The sequence below is a fragment of the Protopterus annectens genome, chromosome 11.part0 (assembly GCF_019279795.1).
Source record: "Protopterus annectens isolate FY-2018-M chromosome 11.part0, PAN1.0, whole genome shotgun sequence".
Taxonomy (NCBI): domain Eukaryota; kingdom Metazoa; phylum Chordata; order Ceratodontiformes; family Protopteridae; genus Protopterus; species Protopterus annectens.
Window position 1 is genome coordinate 259,436,758 of NC_056745.1, and position 20,656 is coordinate 259,457,413.

Genomic DNA, 20,656 nt, shown 5'->3' on the forward strand with positions numbered 1-20,656 from the left:
ATGACCAGAGAGAGAGAGATGCATCATCATGATGATTGTGTGGAATTACTAGACAAATCCATTCATAGGCTCTGCAGCTTTTGTTTTGTCTAGCTTCTACGCCTTCTATCATCAGCCTTTAAAACCTCTTACTTAAGCAAAAAGAAGTTGAACCATGGACAGATATGGCAAGAAAATGCATATGTCAGCTACCCTGGCCATGGGAGCTTTAAATTGTCAGTTCCATTTGGTCATATTCCAGGAATATCATTTGGACCAGATAAAGCAAAAACTGTAAAGGATGGAATATAGAGCTCTCCAGAAAAATATATTAGAACTGTACAGCATTTGTTCTCAGGTTGCAAAACATTATTTACACTGTGGCTGTGATGCTTTGGAAGCATCAAGCAAGGTAGCTGCATCAGGGTCTGTAATCAAAAGGCATTGTTGGTTATGAGAACAGTCCCTTCCTGAGCATGTTATATAGAAGTACTTGATACCTTACTTGACAAGGAATATAACCCACTTGCACTCTCTTTTAACAATCCTGACACAGAGTATCGAGATGGGAGGGCAGGTGTGTTAGTAGTGGTGAAAGAATCAGTGTAGCTCTTCATTTCTGACTTACTCAAGACCATATAGAAAAAACAAAACTGATGAACTGATAAAAGAACACACTAGGCCGGTGGTAATCTCCAAAAAGTTTATATAAGCGCTTTTATTGAACAAGTAATCCAAGCGCTTGTATATACTTTTTGGAGATTACCACCGGCCTTGTGTGTTCTTTTGTTACTCAAGACCATACTAGGGCAACCAGGGCCAAAAAAAAACAGATATGTGCCAGACAAGTGTCTGATCTCCTTATTCAGTCTGTTGTTGTCATTGCACTCCAATAGATAGTTGTATTGTCTTTTTTCCATGACAAATGAACAATCTGATTTTGTTAGCTTACTGTAGAAGGTAATCATTGGTATTTCCTCTTTTGATGTCTTCATTTCAGCACAGTTCTAAAAACACTTCATCTTCTCCAGTCTGGGGTGTATGTACAACCTACTGACACTTGTCATAACATTACATTTTTGGGCTATGAAGGAGTATCTAGCCACTGCTCCCCTATGTTTCTTTTTTTGCCACTCTCACAGATCTGATTTTGGTCTTGATGTAGGTCATGGAAAAGTCCAGCATTTGATGCCTTAGTCTTGAAAGCCATCAAAGTGTTCCTGATAACTTCCATGATGGCTATACACTGATCAGTAGATTGATTGGAGCTGCCCCTGTGTGAAAACTGCAATTGTGAAAAAAACAAAACGTAACATTTATTTATTGACATTTGATAACTGGGAAAGTCTGATTGGGTAGGTGCCTATTTTCAGCACCAAAGTATTATAAAAACATCTTTAAGAACAACAGTTTTATAATTTCAAAAATAATACAATAGAAAATAAAATCTACAGCTTAAATATACCAAATTAAACATAATATAAAAAGACTGGTTAAGAGTAAATACAAAATATATGACACTTAATATTTAAAGAAATTTTAGTCAGTTAAGAGAAATTAAAGGTAAGTTAGTATAATACAAACAGGAATTGCAATGTGCAGTGGGAGAAAAAAAAACAGGGTTATTGCATATTTGGATAGAGAGGAAATGACTGAAGTAAGGAAGTGAGTGATGGGGAGAAAGGAGGTGTAAGGTATGACTAGGCACAGGCTCATATTTAGAGATATGGTTTATCCTGGGGTTGAACAAGAACAAAGCCAAATGTTGGCTAGGAAGTCATTCAGAATGGTTTTGAAGGACTGGAGGGAAGGTATTGACCTGATAGATACAGGTAATGAGTTCCATGCCTTAGCAACATGGTATGACTACATAGTTGAGTACAGGCCATGCCCAGCAGATTTGTGAACAGAGAGGAGGTTTTTGTCATGGGATCAAACTGACTAAGTGGGAAATGGTATTTAGTGCTGGACAAGCGGGGAAATGGTGGATAATTTTATAGGTGGTGAGACGCTATGTAATTTGTTAGTTGAGAGGGTAGATGTTCATCGTGTTTCACTGTTGCAGTCATTACACTTGGGTTATCCTGCTGGCAGGCTACCTACAGTCGGCCAGAGTTCCAAAGTCTTGGTCTGGCGTCGGTTGCTGTCGCCTCTTCCCTGATGTCAGTGCACCAGGGGTATAAAAGATGCAACCGACGCCATTTTCTCCAGTCTTTCTTGCCACGCATTGCCCAAAGCAAAAGCAGTTTGCAAGTGCCAGTCGGCCGACTCCTGAGATTTTTGAAATAGAGTTTCAGAACCGAAGTCTTCAATAAAGCTAAGTACCCCGTTGGGGAAACTTTTTCTTGCTCCAGACCGATGTCAGTAAAAGTTAACAATTGTATTTCTTTTGGGAAGCAAATACCTCATAAGGACTTTCACTCTTACTGTATTCCTTGCCTAGGCCCTGACCACGACGTTACTGGTTGTCGGTTTTGTGCTAGATTCAACAAACGCACTATTAAGCGTCTGTTTGATTTTGCCTTACATTACTTTGGCCGAAGGTTTAACTACATAATGCCGTCAGAACAACCGACGACCGGAATTCATAAAACATGCAAGGACAAGGAAAAGGACAGGCATCCGAGGTCCAAAACTGACGACGAAGCCTCTTATAGGCCAGTCGCCGATTCTCAGTGAGGCGCTTTCATGGCCCTTGACACCCGCTACCTCAGAGTCACAGGCTGTATCCGACTCCCACGTGGAGACACCTAGGCCTCTGGAAACTCAAGGTATTGGGCTTGTGGAAACTATTCCCTCAGATGGGTTTGGAGCCGCTGAGCAGGCATCGGCTTCTGAGGCTGTTTTCAAACCTTCACAGCTTACTGTTAAGTCCACTGTAGCAGCCAAGGCACAGTCAAAAACACCATTAAAGACAAGGAAACAAGTACAGCATTCTCCAGAACAGTCATCCATGCCAAAGAAACAGATGCTTAAAATGGCCGAAGACTTCATTACTTTGATCAGGGGTTCCCAGTCCCCCTCCTGATAAAAGGCCTAAGCAAGACACTGACTATGATTCCTCTGACCAGGTTTCTGTTTCCTCTGATTCCTCTTCAGATCAGGGATATTCTCTCCCTCCTTATGAGGACTCTGATGCAGAAGAATCTATACCTTCGGCCTCTCCGCCTGAGGATTATTCTTTTGGGGAAACCCTGCACACCATGAGGGAGCATTTCCATTGGAAGAGCCAGGATTATTCAGAATCCAAGAAAAGGGTCAGAGACTTTCTTTTATTGCCTCAGCACAGGCCCCTGGCTATCCCCCCTGTGCTTGATATTGTTGATGATGTTTTTTCTGAATCCAGTCTGTTTCCTGATTCTTTACCGCCTGCACCAGTCAAGCCAGACAGGTACTACAGGGTCCCTGACTCTCATAAATTTCTTTATAAAAACCCTGCTGCTGACCCAGAAACAATTTCTCAGGGTCCCAAAGGGGTTAAGGCTTCCACTGCAAAAAACCCTGTCCCTTCTGATAGGGATTCTAGAGCTCTGGATAGATGGGGAAAAAAGGTTTACACTGCTACTTTAGCTGTAAGGGCTTTAAACTGCCTGTTTCACATGCTTAAATATCAACAGTACCTCATGTCTTTGTTAAAACAGAAAATGCTTACAAAGGCAGAAAGTCCTGACAATAAGGAAATGCAGGATTTATTGCATACAGCTGAACAAGTGGGAAAGCATACTCTGCAGTGTGGTTTTGATTCATTAGAGGCTTCTTGTAGAGCCGCAGTAACAGGCTCTGTCATTTGAAGGCATGCTTGGTTGAAAGAACAAAGTTTACCTGAACATGTTAAAGTAAAATTATTGGATGCTCAACTACAGCATGATACTTTGTTTGGTGTTAAGGCAGAAGAGGTGTTAAAGAAAATGGAGGATAAAGCAAAATCAACGCAGACAGTAAAGGATTTCTTACAGGTTCAACCACCTAGGTTTAGCAGAAACTGGCCTTCAAAAAATTGGTCCTTTCCGGTGTCAGGCCACAAAGAGGCAGATACAGACGCCCAAGAAGCAGATCACAGCCCCAAGGCTCCTACAGACCTAAACAATGGGGTGCTTCAGCCCCCAAAGGAGGAGAAGACAAATCACAACCTTATAGGAAACAGTCCCAATGACTTCCTTCTACAAATGCCAAGCACTTACCTTTTGGCAGCACCCTTAGGGGGAAAGCTAGCACTTTTCTCACAAAATTGGCACATAATCACCCAGGACAAATGGGTACTGAATATTGTTTCTCAGGGTTATAGGTTCCACTTTCACACCCTTCCAAAAACAAAAGGTATGCCGGACCAGCCACAAAACCAATGGGCAGATGCACAAAAGCAAATTGCTGCTCTCATGGACATGGGAGCTATTTGAAGAGTACCACAGCAAGAACAGGGACAAGGATTTTACTCAAGACTTTTCCTGGTACCCAGAAAGGACAAAGCCTGGAGACCAGTACTGGACTTGTCAATTACTTTCACACCCTTCCAAAAACAAAAGGTATGCCGGACCAGCCACAAAACCAATGGGCAGATGCACAAAAGCAAATTGCTGCTCTCATGGACATGGGAGCTATTTGAAGAGTACCACAGCAAGAACAGGGACAAGGATTTTACTCAAGACTTTTCCTGGTACCCGGAAAGGACAAAGCCTGGAGACCAGTACTGGACTTGTCAATCCTAAATACTTTCCTGGATGTTCCAAAATTCAAAATGTTAACACTGCAGCAACTTCTACCCATGCTGGTTACTTTGGACCTCAAGGAAGCATACCTGCATGTCCCAATCAGACAATCTTGCAGAAGATACCTCAGATTCATAGCTGGCTCAATGCATTACCAATTCTCTGCACTGCCCTTTGGCTTATCTACTGCGCCCAGGGTCTTCACAAAATGCCTGGCACCAGTAATTGCATTTTGCAGACAGAGGAATTCAAATATATCCCTACTTGGATGACTGCCTTATTCAAGCAGAGAGCAAGGACATTCTACTAAAACATCTGGCGTTTGTAAAAAGATTACTAATTTGCCTAGGGTACACAGTAAACGAAAATAAATCAAAACTAGTGCCCTCTCAAGAGATAATATTCCTGGGTGCAAGCTTAAATACAACTGCCCAGATGGCTTATCTCACGCCAGACAAACAAAAGCAACTGACTACTTACTTCAAGAAATTGGCAACAAAACCCCACTTATCTACAAGGAAAATCCTGCAGGCCTTGGGTTTCATGGCATCTTGCATTCTACTAATTCCATATGCAAGACTGCATATGAGGAAAGTACAATGGTATCTAAAAAGTGTTAGGACTCAGCATTGCCACAGCCTGGAGACAGTAATTGCACTCATTCCTTGCCTGCAACAGGACTTCCGATGGTGGGCAGAAGCCTGTCACCACAACAAGGGTCTGCCATTCAGATTACCCACAGCCAGACAGACACTGACAACGGATGCATCAGATTATGCCTGGGGGGCCCATATGGCAGGAAAATGTATTCAGGGCACATGGCCTGCAAACCAGATGCATCTTCACATCAATCAAAAAGAGATGCTAGCTGTTCAAAATGCCCTTACAACTTTCAAGGACCTGCTTCATCCAGGACAGTTACTGATAAAGACAGTCAACACTACGGTCATGTGGTACATAAACAAGCAGGGAGGTATACATTCCTACCCCCTCTGCAGACAAGCAATGACCTTATGGGACACAGCATTGGCTTTTCAAGTTCACCTGCAAGCACAATTCCTTCCAGGAAAAACAAATACTCTGGCAGACGAACTAAGCAGAAACCTCATGGATCCCCACAAATGGAAACTGGATCCACAAGTCTTCAGCGTGATAATAAGGAAATGGGGATGCCCAGACATAGATCTATTTGCCTCCCCTCACAACTGCCAATTGCAGAGAATTTGCACAAGGATTTATCACAAGCAAGCATGGAAAGTGGACGCCCTATCCTTCAGCTGGAAAAATCTAAAGGTATATGCTTTTCCCCCACTACCTCTCCTTCCCAGGGTACTCCTAAAGGTCAGACAAGAGAAGCCAAAAATGATACTGATGGCACCAAACTGGCCACGCCAGCACTGGTACCCAATCCTAAAGAGCTTGTCTCAAGGTCCAGCATGGATATTGCCTCAAACTTCTCACTTTCTGACCCAACAAAACAATCAGATCCTGCACAGCCAACTCAGGACCTTAAATCTGGCAGCATGGCGGATAATGTAGCCATTCAGAACACTCCTCTTTCAAAAGCTGTTATGGATGTTATCTTGGAGGCCAGGAGGCCCAGTACCAGAAAATGTTATGCAGAAAAATGGAAGAGATTCTGTGCTTGGAACCAGGAACAAGGCAGTGACAAGTGTGTACCAAATATCCCTCAGATTTTACAATACCTAACTGAGATGCTAAACAAAGGCCTTTCCTTCTCATCAATTAAGATTCATGCCTCTGCCATTTCAGCCCATTACAATACGGAACCACATATCTTTTCTCATCCCTTAATAAGGCAGTACCTCAGAGGGGCTAAAAACATTAAACCTCCAAGGAGAGCACCAGTTCCGGCCTGGGACCTCAATTATGTTTTGGAAAAACTGACACTGCCTCCTTTTGAGCCAGCATCAACAGCAGATATTAAATTCTTATCCTGGAAAACAGCTCTGCTCCTAGCAATAACCTCTGCAAGTCGAGTCTCAGAGTTACAAGCACTCATGGCTGTGGAACCTTTCATCATTTTTCATCCAGACAGGGTTTCTCTGAGGACAAACCCTACATTTATGCCTAAGGTGGTGTCCAGTGTGGCCCTTAACCAAACCATTCACTTGCCTACCTTTTATCCTAACCCACAGAACAAGGGTGAGAAAATTCTGCATTCTTTGGACATACACAGGCAGCTACACTTCTACTTGGACAGAACTAAAGCTTTCAGAAAGACTAAGCAACTTTTAGTGTCATATGCTGCAGGATCACAAGGAAAGGCTTTCTCAAAACAGGCTATTTCTAAATGGATAGGCAATTGCATCTGTTTCTGCTATTTTCAACATGGCAAATCAGTGCCTAAGGGCATTAGGCCTCATTCCACCAGAGCAGCAGCCACTTCAGCGGCCTTCCTCAGAGGAGTACCAACCAAAGATATCTTAGAGGCTGCAACTTGGAGTTCAGTGCACACCTTCACAAAGCACTACCACTTACCTCTTTAAGTCCAGAGCAGGCTTTGCCACTGCAGTTCTGCAGGACCTCATAGCCTCTCCTAACCCTATTTAGCCCAGCCGCCCTTCCTCAGCTTTGGGATTCAACCCAAGAGTAATGACTGCAACAGTGAAACACGATGAACATAGTACAGTTGTGTACCTACCATAAATGTAGATGTTCGAGTGTATTCACTGTTGCAGTCCAGGTTTCCCACCCACCATCCTCCTTTTTTCTTTGCTGGGACTTATCTGCACTTCTCCATCCTATACAACCTTTTTGGTGTATTTGCTTGTAGATGAAGGAAATGTTATTTTTGTGCATGCATTTTTATTGGCATATTTTTCAGCCTACCAATTTGGGGGCACCTGACATCTGGGGCAAGAAAAACTGAAGAAAATGGTGTCGGCTGTATCTTTTATACCCCTGGCGCACTGACGTCAGGGAAGAGGCAACAGCAACTGACGCCAGACCTAGACTTTGGAATTCTGGCCGACTGAGGGTAGCCTGCCAGCAGGATAACTCAAGAGTAATGACTGCAACAGTGAATACACTCGAACATCTACATTTATGGTAGGTACACAACTGTACTTTCTCCCAGACACAGGTAAGATGCAGTGACATTACTGGACTGCAGGAGCAAGCTTCACGAACTGTATCTCCAGTCTTAGAAATACTGGAAGATGTGCTCATTAATTAATCTGTGAAGCTGGTTTCCTTTTCTTTCTGCCCTAAAGAACCCCTTATCTTTTTTAGCTGTGGTATCCCTGGATTCCAGCATGGGAACCTCTTAATCTCCAGTTAAGAGTCCCATTCCCAATGACTGGAAAAGCAGGGTTCTGGACTCATTTGGGAAAAAGACTTGCACCTCTGCTACCCTGGACTTCAAGGTCCTTAACTGTCAGGCTCGAATGATGAAGTTTTGGGTCGCTATTAGCTTAAAGTCTAAGACAGATGAGATAAAGAACAAGGACCTGAAAGGGGAGATGCTTAAGCTGTGCATCCTCAATACTCTGACTACCAAGCACTCTGTGAAATGTGACTTTGATGCATGAAATACATCATGAAAGGGAGCAGCTATTGGGATGGGGATTAGGCGTCATTCCTGGCTGAGGGCCAAGCCTCTTCCATACCATGTGAAGACAAATCTCCTGAATGCACCCCTGGACAGGTGTTGCCTCTCTGCACCGCCGTCTGCAAATATGCTTAAAAGACTACAGGAAAAAAGGAAAACCATGCAGGCTGTACAACAGCCTTTCATTCGTAACCTCCAAAATATAACTGGAGCTACCCTTTGAATTTCTGGCCTTTTTACCGTAAAAAGGAAAAAGGCAAATCTTACAAAGAAAAGAGAGCATGCTGCAGAAGAAAGTGAGAGGTAGAGCATAGTGATAAGTCTAGAGCCATCAGAGCCATGACACCCAGAGGGAGGAGCTATGACTTAGTGAAGCTTTTCCCTCTCCCCCAACCCTTCTACCCCACATCCCCTCCTCTTCTCATAAAAATAGAGAACTATTGGGGCTCTTTGTGAAGGAGTAAAAGGCTGTCACTCAAGGCCAGTGGATCCACGCCATTTTGAAATAGGGGTACAAACTCTGGTTCCTAAGCAGAAGCAAGTTCTTTTGAATTACCCTAGTTCCCATCTAGCAAGCTCAGTTTTGTCGTAGCTGTATTATAGAATCACTTAATTGAAGGTGCTATAGAAACAGTGCCCAAAGATTTTTTCTAGTGTCAGGAAAAAAAATGCACTTTGAGAGCTATTTTGGACCTTTCAGTATTAAACGGATTCCTTAAAGTACCAATATTCAAGATTCTTGTACTGCAGGACCTTTTGCTTCATCGGTTTCCTAATGTCTTTTTAGGCACATTGGCTCTAAAAGTTGCTTGCCTCCACATTCCCATTGCAGAAGTGCATATAATATTTCTAAGATTTGAGGCAAGGGGAGATCACTATCACTTCACCATCTTGCTCTTTGGGTTGTCTACTGTACCCAGGGTATTCGGGCTCCAGTAATTGGTTATTGCAAGGCCAAGGCGATTCATACCTACCCCTACATAGACAATTGTATGATTCACGCAAACTGTCTACAGGGAATTTTGAAGACCGTACATTTTGCTCTAGCATGTTTCAAAGGCATAAGTTTCCGTCTAAACATAGAAAATCCTGTTTGGCTCAGCAAGACAAGTTTATTTTTCAGGGATGTTACTAGACACAGACGACAGAGAGCATGTCTTCCCCAGGACAAAGTACTGTTGTAGTCTAAGTACCTTGAGGCAGTTTTGGAACAAAACATTGTCAGAGTAAGGGGAACCTCAGAGAGTTCTGGGGGAAAATAGGTTCCTAAATGCTGGTGGTTCCTGGTTCCTGTAACAAGATTATTTATGAGAGTGCTACAGTGGTACCTTACAAGCAAATAGAGTCAGCATTCCCGATGTCTGGTATATCTAATCTCCATCTTATATTTTGTAAGGAAAAATCTTGCTTGGTAGATAAACCAGGTTCATCTAAATTTAGGGATACTTTCAGATTGACAGGAGACTCAGAACTCTCCTCACAGTTGCATCTGATACAGTTTGTGGAGTACATGACTTGAGGGTTCAAGTTTCATGGGTCAAGAATTGTAGAGAAGGGCAGATTAATGTCAAAGAGATAATGGTAGTAATTACACTTCAAAGCATTCAGACAGGTTTGGATTCGAGGGACCTTGTATATCCTTACAGCCATCACCACAGTTACATCGCGTCTATATTACCTTGTCGAAAGATGACAATATCGAGCGGCATAAACATCGGAAATGCCGTACATCAAAACTGTTCTTGTGGGGGCGGTGCCCCCCACACCCCCTGCTAATTATATATACCAACTCCGAGATCACACTGCAGTGAGGAAAGAGCAAATTTTCTCATTCCCACTGTACCATGATCCCGCAACAACACTTTCGATGTACGGCATTTATGACATTATTGCCGTTCGATATTTTCAACATGCGATAAGGTGAAGTAGAACCCCATACATCAGCAAGCAAGGGGGTATCTTCTTCCTACTCTGCAAGCTAGCAGCAAGCCTGGAAGGTAGCCCAAGAATCAGTCCTTTCGCTGTGGGTAAATTGTATCCCAGTTCAGGAGAAGGTCATGGCAAACAAACTGAGCAAGTTATAAGTGGAACCACATAAAAGAATTTTAATTACGGGTATGTTCCTAGGCTTAAACTTTGAGAATGCAGCTTAGTAGATGTACACTAATTCTCTTAAAGGTCTGCTTTTATGGCAAATTTTTGCATATGTGGTCGTCTTTTATTAAAGTTATTTTATAACTTAACTGGATGCTCTGCCTCATTACATTTTTTTTGTTGAAAAGTAATGTATCTTGTGTGGTGAAAAACTTGTGGACAGCCAGTTCCATTTTACTGTCAGGCCCTAGAGTATATGCCATATAAATCTGTCAACAGGTTTTAAGTACAGCATTGCGTTTGTTAAAGCAGTAGTGAATGGTAATGAGGGAAATGTTGATCTACCTTCATGTTTTTTGTAAATGCTTTCTTAATGTAAATATTTTCCTTTAGTCTTTCCCTTCTGTTGGCTTGTATTAGAAATGGCAACCAAAAAACCTCAGTTGCCACTCTGGAAAATGGAAAATAATGAACAATAACAATACTTTTTAATGTCCGTAGTTTAGATAAGCAAATTAAGGAACACTTATGTAGTAATAATAATAATACTTTATTTAAACATTATACATGTGATAAACATAAGAAATTTTGTTCTCTGTATTTGAGCAAGTTCCACTCGACTTGAGAGGTGCGAATTACAAAAATAAATTAGAAACTATTGAAACAAAATGGCAGATTAGGTTGAAGGCAGACCAACTGCATTATTAGATGTTATAAATTTTTATTGTGCAGTTTTTCTAAGCATTATTAAAGTTTTATGTAGTTCATAGATTTTATGGAAATGTAGGTTTATTCTAATGAAGTGCTTGATTTACAAGCACGAAAGCACTTAATAAATGTTGGTTGGATTTTATCACTTGGTTTTCACAGTCCCTGCTGTGGGCTTTTGGGTTTTAAAATATATTTAATTGATAAGTTAATAGATTAATTGTGGTGTTGATTTAATTGGTGATTGTTTATAAAGACTTTGTATCTGCTTGTGATTCGTTTTCTGAGGAAGTCTGTTGACGAAAGCATATTGAATGTGTTGGACACTGAAAAGTGTTCTTATTGTTCGTAATTTTCCAGAGTGACATTTGTAGTTTCGTGGTTTGAGTTTTATTTATTACCACTTTAGTGCAGTTTGGTTTGTGTTTTTGTATTAGAAATGTGTTTCCTTTGTAAAAATCAATCAGAAGAAATTGGAAAGAACAGGGAATGAAAATGGAAAGGCAGTGTACAAACAAACATTGGAGGATGTTTGTATGCCTCCCAAGTGTGCAACAAAAGTGAGAAGACTTAGGATGTTTGTATGGAAGTATTTGCATATGTATTTTTATACTCCAGATATTCTTCAGAGAAGTTTTCCACAGAATGCAGTTGTTGGAGGTGCAGTAGGAAAGAGAGGGTTAACTGGGAACTTGATTTTGGGGAATGCAGCGAGTTGATAGATGTTAGAAATTCCATACAGGATACTTTGTCAGAAATGGGGGTGGGAGCAAATTATTTTAACTAAGGAAGTGATTCATTTTTTTTTTTAATCAGAAGAGGTTTATTTAAACATCAGGTAAGGTTTGTACAGTTCAAAGAAATTAGTGTTTTGAGTTGGAATAGTGAAACCAAATTGTCAATATTAAGTTTAATACTGTTGGCTGCTAAAAAAAATAATTACTAGAGAATGGAATTCAAAAACAAAACCAACTATGACAGAATTATTGAATGTTCTAAGCGAGCTAAACCGATTGAAGGTAGCTCCTTTAGAAAAGGGAGGGAGCAAACTACATATAAATAAATGGAATCTGTGCAAGCAATACATATACAGCAATGTTAAATTGCAAATTGTTAAGACATTGTGTTTGTATAATGCCTGAAAAAATCTTTGTAATGGATTATCTCTTTTATAATTGAACGTGTTCTCATGTCACTACTTAATATAAAAATGTAAAAAAAAAATTCTTCAATTCTGGGTCTAATTTAAGTGCATATTTTACTTCTGAAGTGCTACTAGGTTTTGTTTGCTATATATAAAGAAACAGATCGCATGAAGGAGATTTTTGCATTTTAATATTTGGGAAAAGGCATTTTCATTTGTTTGGTTATGGGTTCAAATCCATTCTAAGCATTTGGCATTAAAATAAAATTTGTGCATATAAAACATACAGTTCCTGTTTTGGTACTCCATGAATTCTGGTTGTAGAGGTAATATCCTGTTCCCCAAAACGCAGTTTAGTTATCCACTGCATCTTGTTTAATAAATTTTTTTCTGCTTTGACTGTGTGTTTTGAAGACGTAGTTATGGTTGCAACACTGACTAATCTGTACTTTATTTCAGATGAACCCGAGACTCGTGATGCTTGGTGGGCAGAGATCAGACTGGAGATAAAATCTCATGCAAAAGCATTGGGATGCCATGCTGTAGTAGGCTACAGTGAATCAACAAACATCTGGTGAGTCCTTTGGATGCTTCTGCTTTTCAGTAATGTATCACAGTATCATACTTGAGATACTGAAACAGTTGTTTATTAACTGAGGGGCTGAGTACCTTAAAATAGTTCATGGTAACAGCCAAAAGTAGAGTAATGAGTATTAGGTTTTACAAAGTTTTTGTATGTGTGTATGTGGGGGGGGGGGGGGACATGTGCATGCATACCATATATGCATATAAATGTATAGACAGATTTAGGCAGATATGTTTGTAGTTTTGCAACACAAATTTTGTACTGAGTATAGTGTGGAACAGCACTTTCTGTGGTGTCTGAAAGTCATATAGCTGTTTTTCATTGATACAGTGGAATAAAACAACGTAGCTTGTGGAATCTGCCTCTACATGAGAAGTTGCTGTGATCTAACTCATAATGTAGCGGAAGTATTAAGATTATTATAGACCAGCTGCATTAGAAATATTTTTTTACTCTTTAAGACCTACCTGAAATCGTGTGTTAGGAAAAATAATAAAAAAAACTCTTCCACTAAATAAGAACAGATGAAGTGTAACACAAAAAAGTAGACATTTTATTTCTCCTTTTGGGGGGGGGGGGCACCATGTCCTCTTTGTTACTGACATGTACCTTGTCCCCCATTACCTCCTGTCACATCTCTCTAAAGTAGAGTAAGGGGGTATGACAGAATCCTGCAGTAACACTGAACATAGGTAGGTGCCTCTTTCTAGGGAGAAAACAGCCTTAACGGACTTTTATGTTGTGAGATCACATCTCCTTCTTAAGAGGGATAAGAGCCGGGATATGAGGATTATATGTGCAATTAAGGATTTTTAGTATGAAAGGTAAAGGAAAGCCTAACTGCAGAGTGTGAATATGACCTAAGTACATAAAAACATTGAACAGCATACCCATTCACCCCCCCCCCCCACCCGACACAAACAAATGATAGTCTGTTTTGCAGATAAGGAATGCTCACCCATATCTAGTTCGAAGTGACTGCTTATAAGCAGCAACCTTCAACCTTTCCCCCAGGATGGACAGGCTGAACACTCCTCATTTCCAACACTGTTTGCCCAGATCCTACAGCACCCAAATCACTGATTACACTCTGGTCATCTTGGACACAGTGGGCCAACATAGTCGTTCAATATTCTAGAGTACCCAGCCTACTTATGCAGTGAATTCTAGTATTTATGTTAGTGATCATTACTGGTGGTGTCTTCCGGGTACTTGATGATAAATTATAAAGTTTCCCAGAAGATGCTGCCCTTTGCAGAGGAAGGAATGAACATTTCATTCTGGACTTCTGCCACAGAAATAAGTAATACTAATGCTTGAAGGGCTTCTGGAGTACATATATCTAGCATGAGAACATAGCATATTCCTTGGACATGTTTGCTCTAGTTTTAGTCCATAAGATGCTTATAAGTTATTAATGCTTCAAAGTATTTTTCATAGTCTGTTTTAGGTTATAGAATCAGAAAACTGAAGGCTTCCAGCAGTTTGCAGAATGAAAATTCTTTGCTTTATATATTGGCACCATTCACTGATCTTTGATGAGCATTTGAGTTAATTTCTTCTTGAACTTTAGAATTATGTGATGCTCTACCAGATGGAGCAGCACTGTATTTGCCCTATGTGAGATAGTAAGTCTCCTGATGCACTCAAATTTGGGACTGAAAGAGAGTCTTTTTGCACACACTGAGCATTAATGTGATAATTGTATAGCAAATGCAAAAAGCATAATTTTTTGTGTTTTATTTAATTCCAGTTATTTAACTTTTGATAGCATGAGAGTGAACAAGGAAGATTAGTGCCATGTAGCAGCCAAAAAGGAAACCAGTACTTTGTTGTGAAATGTTAAGTACCAACACTATTGTCAAAACAAAAGAAAATTTATTAGAGTGGATAGATGTCCTTTGCAGTCTGTTTTGTTTGGCATATATGCTGTTTCCTAAAGTCAACAATTCTAAGCTAAGCTTCTCTGAGATTATCACATTCAGAAGAGACTTGTCCATTTTACCAACAGCAAAATCTGTTAGTGTGTGTTTTAGATTTGTAGTTTTGAACTTTTTTCTAGTAAGCAGTGAAATAAAATGTATTAACTGATAATGAGAAATGTGATCATTTCAGAATATTTCAAACACAAAAGGCCACTCAAACTGCTGTAATTATAATCCATGAGCATCTGTACTCCTCAGTTTATCAATTTATTGACTGTTGTACAATTACATGTTATAATGTAGTAACATTAGCCACAGTAAAGTATTCCAATTTGATTTGCACAAATACTCATCTGAGCAGGATCAGTCATTTTTATCCACAGACATCCCCCAAACCCAGCAATTATAGCTACATTGTTGACGGCATTCTTCTTGGATATTTGTGTCAAAAATTAATAACAGTAATAATGACCAAAATAACACATTTCAAATTTGCTTCACACAAACACAAACCTGCAGTAGAATTCTAACTTAATTCACAAACACATGCACACTAATCCTGCAAAGCCAGATTATGCACTATTTTAAAATGACCAGGTGATAAGAAAACAAGATGCTTTTATCCGCAGGTAGCACCTCACCCCCCCTCGCAGTGGCATTTATAACCACTTTGTTGACTGTTTTCACCCGTTATAGTTAATACAAAATAAATGACCTATACTTTATTTATAGCTTTGGATGAACTACATGAATTGTATAAAATCACTAGTATTTACACCATAAGATCTACCCATATGTACAGTTTAACTAGAGGGAACATATTAACCACCTGATAACATATGCTAAGTCAGTACACACAATTTGTGGAGAAGTAGACCATCTGAATAATTCCACGTTAAGTGAAACTGTTACTATTGCAGATGATGATGTTGGCAGCCAGTTTTGCATTTCGGCAGATGTTGTTGTTGGCAGCCAGTTTTGCATTTCAGTGCGTCCATCTATAAATGCAGTTCTTGCTGTCCTTGAAGAATAAATGGCCTATGTTGCATTAAAAACTGGTGTGCTAACCATATTGCCATAATATTTTCTGAACCAATAGAGAATGGCTGGCAAACATCAACTGGTTCATAGCTAGTTACTAGGCATGCAGATCAGAAGACCATTGAGGAGTTTAGCCCAAATTCCCAGTTGCTCCAAAACACTGGTAAGTGACTTGCTGTACATCACGTAGTAGATAAATGAAGGTGGAAGTATTCAAACCCTGCAACTTTGACACAGGAAGCATCTCACTAACAAGTCAGGGCTTTAGTCCTCTGCAATGCCAGACAGAGTAACAGCTTTTAACTAAATGCAGAAATGCTTTATAATCTTATCTTTTAGAGAAAATTATATTTCAGTTATATGTAACAGTGCCAGTGCTACATATATCAGATGGTTCTAATCATCACTCGAAATAATGAAGGTTGTGTGACCTGAGAAACGATGGAGGTTGCAAAGAAGGTACTGAAAAGTTATAGTACTAAAATGCAACATGTTTTAACTATATTTAACAATCCAGGCCTGTTAAATTAATTAATTCATTCTTTAGTGCAGTGAATAAAGCAAAACAATTAAAACAATATAAATGCAGCAGCTGCATTTTTTCTATAAGCCACAAGCCATACAAAAATCAAAAATACTACAGCTTACAATGGATATTTTTTTTGGGGGGGTACATGCTTGCAGAACACCTTCTCATTTTTGACCTTCTTTTTGGTGGAGGTACATTCTTTCAGAACACCTTCATCTCATTTTTTACCTTTTTTGGTGGGGGGATACATTCTTGCAGAACACCTTCATCTCATTTTTGACCTTTTTTAGTGGAGGGGGGTACATTCTTGCAGAACACCTTCATCTCATTTTTTACCTTTTTTTGGTTGGGGTACATTCCTGCAGAACACCTTCATCTCATTTTTTACCTTTTTTTAGTGGGGGGGGGGTACCTTCTTGCAGAACACTATCACATTTTTGGCCTCCCTATGTCTTCCCTATCATCAAGAATAGTTATCCACTCAGACATCACTGCTAGAGGGTAGCTGCAGGAATCAAACTTTGTCTGACCTGTTTGAATGGCTGTTTGATGGCACATTGATGCAGCATACACCCCCAGAGCTGACAAGGCCAGATCATGGGCAAATGAGGTCCTGTGCAGGGTAATGAACCAGGCTCCCACCAGCCATACCAATATCCCTTTCCTTGTCCCCAGTTACCATAAAACACTGTTCATACCTGTCAGTGTACATATTGTTTTCTTTACTTTTACAATTATCACAGAGATTTGTTTTACATTCAAAACTTTTTATTTCGGTTTTTACAGGAAAAATGCATGCAACCATTTTCTAAGCAAAACTAAACACTCATTGAAAACAGACTTAGCATGAGTAACAGTCAACTTCTCTTCCCTTGAAACTCACATTTAATGAAAATATATCTCATAACCCATTAAAGTGCAAGAGATATGCTAAGATTCATAATCAAATAGGGTATAGTGATGTACTAATAAGCAGCCATTTGAAGAGTGCAGGCATTCAAAAGAAAAATGTGTAACACATTTGCTTACAGTCTGGGATAACCCACTGGACATGTGTCCCTCTTCAGGAGCAGCCCTGGAGTATGGACATCTGAAGTAACTTGGTCAGAGTAATATAGAAGACAGGTTTACAATCAATATGTTGAACGTGGCTTGTGTGCAATTTAGTTGTGCGGGAGTTGGAATGCAGAAAACCTTTTTGGGAGACGATTACAGTGTCGACTCCAGAAGACCGAAGACCAGGACAGTGGGGATCAGGAGATTTACCTTTTTACCGCACTGTAGTGTGATCTTGGGAGTTGGAATATATAAATGGCAGGGGTGTAGGGGGTGCAGCCCTCCTGCAAAAAATGACTGTCAGTGCATTGTAGTTCGGACACCAGAGTGCAGGAGTCCAATTCGACTTTGAATACTTTGGTGTTCGATCTTTAACGCTATTTACTATTGTGAACATCAAACATGTAAACAGCATTTTTGATAGGTGTACGTTTTAATGTTCGGTGTTTCAATAGTAAACCTAGAAGACAATCAAAGGCTGAGGGAAGCAAACCCTGTACTGCAAGACACAGCTCTTCAACAGCTTATTCCTGTGCTGGGCTTTGTGCTGTTGGGTAGAGGGCAGGGATGGATGTAAGCTGCTCCTGCTGCTACTACTACTACTACTGCTACTGCATTTAGCTGGGGGAGGGGATGAAATCTGCTGTTACTACTGCTGTTGGCTTGGAGGTGGAACCTGGTGCTACTATGATTATATGGTTCATGGAAAGACATTGGGACATGGAAAAGGGAGGAATAGTTTTTTTTATTCTGCAAGACTGAATGCTCTGTGGTTTGAATTAGTTAAATTTCTGTTGGCATGACATGACCCCCCCTCCGCCCCCGAAGCTGTGGGTCCTGGCAGCCACCCATTTTACTCCTATTATTATCTGCCACTCTTACTGGGACACAGTACACCTCTTCCTTTGGAAGTCTTTGCATGCAGTAACAGTACATTGACAAGAAGCGTCACTTCTCTTTTGTGCTGTTGGTACACATGTTGAGCTTGATGTCTAGTTTAGATCAAAAGCCTTAAGTTCTGCTTTTGTATTATTACCACTGGAGACTGTGTTGGCTTAGCTGTGAAGTTTTAATTATTCCGATAATAGTACCTTTGCATAGTGATCCATTTTCTGCAACTGATATTGGCCATTCTAAATCAAGCATGTTTGATGTTTTTTTTTTTTTTTTTTTACCTCAAGCATACCTGTACATGTATGTAGGCTCTTTGTTCTTCCAAAATTTGTTGAATAATCTTGTAGTTTGCATACTGGAGCAGAGATTCGACAACCTTTTTTTTAATTTCTTCTTGATTTTTGTCTGGAAAATGAGCAGTCTAGTTTTTGAATATCACAAATACATTTAACCTCAAAACAGTATGGGTGCTTTGTTTCATTAAATTGGAAGTAGAGATATATTTACTTATTTATTTGCAAAATAGTCTTTTGCATCTTATTTGCCTTCTTGAAGTAGATGATTTTAGACCAGACTTGCAGCTTCTTACTTAGTGAAAATTGCTGAAAATGTGGTATTTTTGATATAGTTGAGTATCTTCACTGTTACAAGAAATTCACCAGGTTTCAGCAAGATGTTCTTCGTGTTTCACTGTTGCAGTCATCACACTTGGGTTGTCTGCCTGCAGGTAGCCCTCAGTCGGCCCAAATACCAGAGTCTTGGGATTTCTGCGTCGGATGCTGTTGCCTCTTCCATGAAGTCAGTGGTATTTTTAAAATAGTTGAGTATCTTCACTTTTGCAAGAAATTTACCACGTTTCAGCAAGTTTTCTCTCCAGGGTGAAACGATTTCAGCAGTCATTTTAGTCTGTCATGGTTATTTATATATTTACTTCAGTAACCTTGACAGTCACAATAAATTTACCAGGTTTCAGCATGGTTTCTTTTTAGAGAGAAATATTTTTAACAGTTATATGGTCTGTCACATGTATTACTTTATTTCAGTTTGAGTAAGTAGATTGCTTGACAGAACATGACAAGAAAATTATACATAGAATAAAAAATACACAGAGTTGTACCTAGTGCAGTAACACATTATTGACAATACATTTTTATGTTATTTACAGGTATAAATGCAAGTGATATTATTTATAGTATATGCAGATAAGGTTGCCATTCAACCAGTGATCGTTTGTTAAAAGTCTAACTTTACAAAATATGGCAGGTTTTGTCAGTGAATACAGGAGCACTTACTGCAGCCATGTTTGCTGAACTTATTAAAGCATCTCACATAGCCTGCCACAGGATTCTTCTTTCTGAGTTAAGCAGCATTGGATTTGGGGCTGGTTTACTATCTTGTTTGGAAGGTCACTCCTTTAAGGTTAACATATTCTAGCACATAAATTATTAATCAAAGATCATAAGAAAAATATAAATAATCCGAAAATCTGGGAATAAAATCTTTAATATTGTGTTGGCTTAATGTTCCGAATCCAGTTATCCCCTGGAAGTACATACTTAAGTTGGAAGTCCGTATTAATAAGCCTGTATATTGATACCAGATCTTTTAATACTCTTTTTCAGAATTTTATTTCAATGTATAATGATATTATTTAACTGTTGGAAGCATTCATGTATATAATGTATATATATTGTAGCATTGTTGTTATAAGTTTCTTTTAGATACTGTTTTCCTTTTTTTTTTTTTGCTTTGTGTATTATTGTATTAACTGTTGGAAAATAATAAAGATTTATTATTGAAAAAAAAAAAAAACTGCAGTATTCCTCTTTCAGTATTGGATATTAAGTTGCAGAGTTCCTCCAAGTTTTTTTCCCCGTTTACATTAACTCCCTCACTTCTGATCTCTCAGAAATTAATATTGTTTTGCATGCAGGTGTGCAGGTGATATGATAATTTATAGGTCTTCCTGTCATCTAATTTGTCCAGGTTGCACTTGAAGAGTGTGTGTGAAGTACTTTAACATACAAGGGGTGTTTGTTCTATATGAGCAGGATTGTTTGATTTGAGGTATCTGTTTATGTTACAGTAAAGGCTGAAGTTATTTGTGCGAGTTTTCATGGTGCTTCCAGTTTTATGAACAAAGAGCAGGTCACTCAAGACTGGGTCTTTTGAGGCCTTGTATGCCAGAGCAAGATCACCCTTAAGGAGTATGTGCGAGATCAAGTAGACAGATAGTAAGTTAAGGTGTTCTCCATAGGTAATGGAACTCGTTAAGGTTTTCTGCATAGGTAATGGAACTCTGGTGTTTTATCATCTTTTTTTTTAAATCTACCCACCACTAACCACGAGCTGCTCTTTTCGTTTTTCACTGGGTCTATACCCACCTTAAGCAGATAGATGCCCCTCACACCCATTCTGCG

General features: G+C 39.6%; 1 protein-coding gene across 25 annotated transcripts in view; it reads left to right on the plus strand.

The window, feature by feature from the left end:
- Positions 1-20,656, plus strand: part of C2CD5 (C2 calcium dependent domain containing 5) — a 1,731,257-nt gene that overhangs the window by 1,139,297 nt on the left and 571,304 nt on the right. For all 25 annotated transcript variants that reach the window (XM_044087723.1, XM_044087713.1, XM_044087716.1 and 22 more), the window contains one exon: positions 12,665-12,779. In XM_044087723.1, coding sequence (XP_043943658.1) covers positions 12,665-12,779 — 115 coding nt within the window. The remainder of the gene's footprint in view (positions 1-12,664; positions 12,780-20,656) is intronic.